The sequence below is a fragment of the Cyprinus carpio genome, chromosome A8 (genome assembly GCF_018340385.1).
Source record: "Cyprinus carpio isolate SPL01 chromosome A8, ASM1834038v1, whole genome shotgun sequence".
NCBI lineage: Eukaryota > Metazoa > Chordata > Actinopteri > Cypriniformes > Cyprinidae > Cyprinus > Cyprinus carpio.
Genome location: NC_056579.1, coordinates 12,111,133 through 12,115,815, shown reverse-complemented (window position 1 = coordinate 12,115,815; position 4,683 = coordinate 12,111,133). Strand labels below are relative to the sequence as shown.

The following is a 4,683-nucleotide window of genomic DNA, read 5'->3' as shown; positions in this document are numbered from 1 at the left end:
GGCAGGTGTTCCAATTCTGCATAAATCTGCAGAGCTTTGTGTGTAGTTCTGTGGGCATGATGCTGTCTAGGCCTTCCGATGACCTTACTTTGGCAAAAGCAGAAGGATGAGACCAGATTGAATTTGAAACAAGAAATTGAAGAGTACTTATTTTTAAAGATTCCCTTCATGAGAAATGTACTGTTTATAGTGAGTAGGGCATATGTGTCCATGATGAGATGTAATTACTCTTGCTACTGCTGGGTCAAAGAAGTTTTCAGGCTTGAGAGGACATGATGTCGAATGTGTTTAACCATCCGTGCCTGACTGGCACATTTAAAACTTGTAAATAGGAAATTGTCAGTGAATGACAATGCATGTTATGTCATGGAGTGACTGTAGGCTTAAACGTCTCAAATGAATTGACAGGTGCTTAATTTGTTGTGATTTACCTGCGAGCTTCATCATACTGTCAGGAAGCAAAAATAAACATTTATTTTGTCAACCCTTTGTGCTGATGACTCATTTCCTGTGAACTTACTTGACTTGTATTGGTACTCTGTAATTTGGCTGCAAGTCTGACATACTTTGGCACTCTAAAGTGTTATTAATCCTGTTCAAATGAGAAGGTGATAATTATGGCTCGTGGACTTCTGTAAAATGAACAAGTGTGTAGTGGAAAAGTGAATGAGGGAATGGGAAAAAAACTTAAATGACTTTAACAAGCTGAGCATGAAACCAGATGCATAGAGGATATTGATAATGGAGTAAACCGTTTTGAAAATATATTTTCAAATGATTGTTGGAGAATTTCAGACTCCTCACAGCTCTTACATTATTACAAATCCTCATATTTCAAAATATAAAAATAAACCTCAAATATTATTTTAAAAGTTGCATAGTTTAATAAATTAGGGGATCATACTACATACTAAAAAAAAGAAAAAAAAAAAAAAATCAAATATATATTTTCACTATAAGATGAATCAACAATATGAACACATTTCAGGATTCAATGAAGGAGTACTTGAGCCTTATTGATGGGGCTTTGGAGGCATGTAAGACAAAAAAACGTTGGCAAATGATGCTGTTCTAAATTTAACTCAGCTGATTAACAACCACACAAATCCAGTGAAAAACTGTAACTGGTGTCATTAGGAAAGATTTGCTTGAAGTGAAATGTCCATCATCTGGTCCAGCGTCATACAGATAGAGATGAAGAAGTCCCTATAGAGATGTGGGTGGGGGGAAGAGATGGACGAGGGGAGATAAAGAGAAATAGTGGTGGAGAAAGTAAGAGAGAGACAGAGACAGACCTAAGTTACCAAAGACTCCACACTCTGAGAAAGGACGAACAGCAGAGAAGTGAAATCACCTCAGGGCCATACAAAGTCCTCTGGGAGCTCCACAGGATAGAACAGAGATTAACAGGGAGAATTAGAAAGATACAAAAAAGAACGATCAAGCTCTTACTGTTTATTGAATTTGTGTCCCGTCGCTGCTATGAGCAGGGTGTTGATTCTGTCCGTGCTTCTGCTGTCCCTGAGCTGGTGCAGATGTGCCGTCATCACAGGGGTAAGTCTGACAAATCATCTCGTAGGATTTACTTTTATTAATTTTTATTTCATTTAATTGTATTATTTAAATATGTTTTAATTCAATTGACCATTTATGTAATTATGCATAATAATAAATCATATTTAGTTGGGCTTGATAGTTGATTTTAATAAGTAATGGTCAAAAATGTAAGTGGGAGGTTTCCTTATCTCCAAAATGATTCAGTTCATTTATGATTTGCCTTCATTTTGCTTGTTTAGGCTAATTGATTAAAAAGCATGTTTGCTTGTAATATGTTGTCAAATTAAATGTAATTTTATTACAATTTTTTGTCATAATCAGATTTTTCCACATTTTCCTACATAAAGCCCAATCATTTTTGCATTTCTACCACATATTTTTCCGATATTTCATCCACTAAATAACAATTTTTTTCCCCAAACTTTTTTTTTTTTTTTTTTTTTTTGCTCTCACAACCCCGTCATTAACATCCACAATTAACATCCTCCATTTAACTCATATTTAACTGGATATCATTTATCATTTTCATTGTATGTAGAATATCAAATAGTATTATAACTATATGTATATATATATATATATATATATATATATATATATATATATATATATATATATATATCTATATATATATATATATATATATATATATATATACAGTTTTTTTTTTTTTTTTTTTTTTTTTTTTTACATGGGTTAGCGACTAACTAACAAAGTAGATTATCTGAGCTTGTTTGACTGTCACCGGTTTTGATAGTTCTGGGGTAAATTATATATAAAAAAAAAAACAGAGAGCATAATTTAAATTTATTTATAAATCAAATCCAGATAGGGTGTTTAATAAAAGTCATTTTCACTCTTGTCATGGGATAATGATAATGTGGATACATTAATTTAGCAAATACTATACCATTTGTACAAATTAACCTCTCTCTTTGTACAAATTAACTTACTAATTAACAAAGACTTTTAACAAAGCCAGAGTAAGATATATATGGACTGGGAATGAATGGCATCCAGTATGCGACTGATGTTGTGTTGTGTTTGTGTATCAGGCATGTGACAGAGATGTGCAGTGTGGTGTGGGTCTGTGCTGTGCTGTGAGTCTGTGGCTCAGAGGCCTGCGTATGTGCACACCACAGGGACTGGAAGGAGACGAATGCCACCCTTACAGCCACAAGGTATATACAGTAGATACACACAAACACTCACACACAGCCATGAGAAACCCCTCTTGAAAATGAAATCAGTGATTTGATTGCATGAACTAAGAAAACACATAAACAAACTAAAAATCCAAACGAAAAAAAACAAAGAAAACAAACAACATTAATATACACAAAAATATTAAAAATACCAAAATAGAATGGCAAGGGGAACCAACAACTGTTTGGTTCCCCACATTCTTCAAAATATCTTCATTGATGTTTTTTTTTAAAAATGCTCTTATGAGTAAATTTTCATTTTTGGGTGAACAATCACTTTAAGTAAAAAGAAACACATTTGGAAACAATCTCTTTTTAAACAGCTGATCGGATCGTGGAGTAAACACAGGTGATTGCCAGAGAGGACTTAGAAAGGCTTTAAAAGGATCTGCTGATATGTGTAAATGATATCGATCGAATGTCTCACAGATCAGGGCTGTTTATCACTCTGTCAGACAGTCTCAGACTGATTCAGAGATACAGAAGCTTTGCCATTCAGCTGAGGTTACGAGGTGAAGAGAAACGGATTTGGAGGGTTTTTGTGACTCACTGATGACTAATAACACTGACAATATCCTTAAACAGAAACTGAAGCCTATAGAGTTTTGTAGTGTATCTTGATCAGCTAACCTAACACTGAAAAGATTTAATTAAAATGATACCATTACAGCAGTCAGACTTAAAAAATATACACAAAATGTTGTCTTTGAATGTAGCAATTTATGTTTTTTATAATCAATGCAGTGCTGATAAAAAAATGGTAATTATATGAAATAATAATATCATGAAGTTGTCTGTTGGACTTGCTGCAGGTTCCTTTCCCTGGCAAGAGACAACATCACACTTGCCCCTGCCTGCCACATCTGGTGTGCACCAGGTACAGTGACAACAGATATCGCTGTACCAGCGACTTCAAAAACATAGACTTTTAACACTGGGAAGAGTGGGAGAAAAAGAAGAGTGAAGCTGGGAAATACTTGAAAAGGAAAGTAGGACAGCACAACTAGATTAATAACAAGTGCCACAGCACCATTCTGGTCATTTTCGTTTTTTAACTCTCATGCACTTTGCACTACAAAAATGCTGTTATTCAGCTTCCCCAGAAATGCAGACATACATTATCCACCGTGGCACAAGGTCTACCTCAGAATCACTGGTTTACCTTGGCATCCTTGATAGTAAAAACAAAATAAATGTCATCACCTTTCTGTGAGTATGCATGCAACAGATATTTAGAAAGGAATGTGCTTAGGAGGGAATCATTTCTGGATGAATTCATTTTCAATATGTTATGAATTTGATGAAGGCTTGGTTATGGTAAATAAATTATTATCAGTCTTAATGGGAATCAGTGCTTTCTCACACAGTGTGAGGAGGTGCTGTCTGGCTCAGTGGTAGCATTGTTGTTCAAAAGGATGTAGGTTTGATCCCAGGGAACACATGGTAAAAAAACCTGAATTAATGCTTCTGTAAAAACAAGTATGTGTGTGAGCAGTACATTTAAAGACTTACACATAAAAACATATGCAAAAAAAAACATCGTTAAACATATTTTTGTCTAATTTTTACATAATGACATGAAACAGTTTTAAAAAATGTCAAAGCGGGACCCTGACTCTCTTTGAAATTCACATCTAATGAAGGTAGACTGAGATCAAAAGGGATCATATAATTTAGATTATAAGCAAACTATATAAGTGTTAATTAGATGAATATCTGTGCTTAATACAAAAAAGGCATTTGTCTAAATTATTTACCAGTAAAGACAGCAAAATAATTGTAGAAATTGATAAAATGCCATAATAAGATTGTAATATTCCCAAATCTATTTGGAAAATTTCTATAAAAAACATCATATAATACAACAATAAAATAACAACTAAAATACATGATCATTGTTTACCATGCATTTGTCATACAT

At 33.8% G+C, this 4,683-nt stretch overlaps 1 protein-coding gene across 1 annotated transcript; it reads left to right on the top strand.

Annotated features, from left to right (window-relative positions):
* The first annotated feature begins 1,325 nt into the window (after positions 1-1,325).
* On the top strand, positions 1,326-4,016 carry LOC109063778 (prokineticin-1-like). Its single transcript, XM_019080799.2, has 3 exons — positions 1,326-1,554; positions 2,613-2,738; positions 3,575-4,016. Exons 1-3 carry the CDS (start codon positions 1,483-1,485, stop codon positions 3,692-3,694), a joined length of 318 nt encoding a protein of 105 aa, XP_018936344.1. The 5' UTR covers positions 1,326-1,482; the 3' UTR covers positions 3,695-4,016.
* Positions 4,017-4,683: the final 667 nt, after the last annotated feature.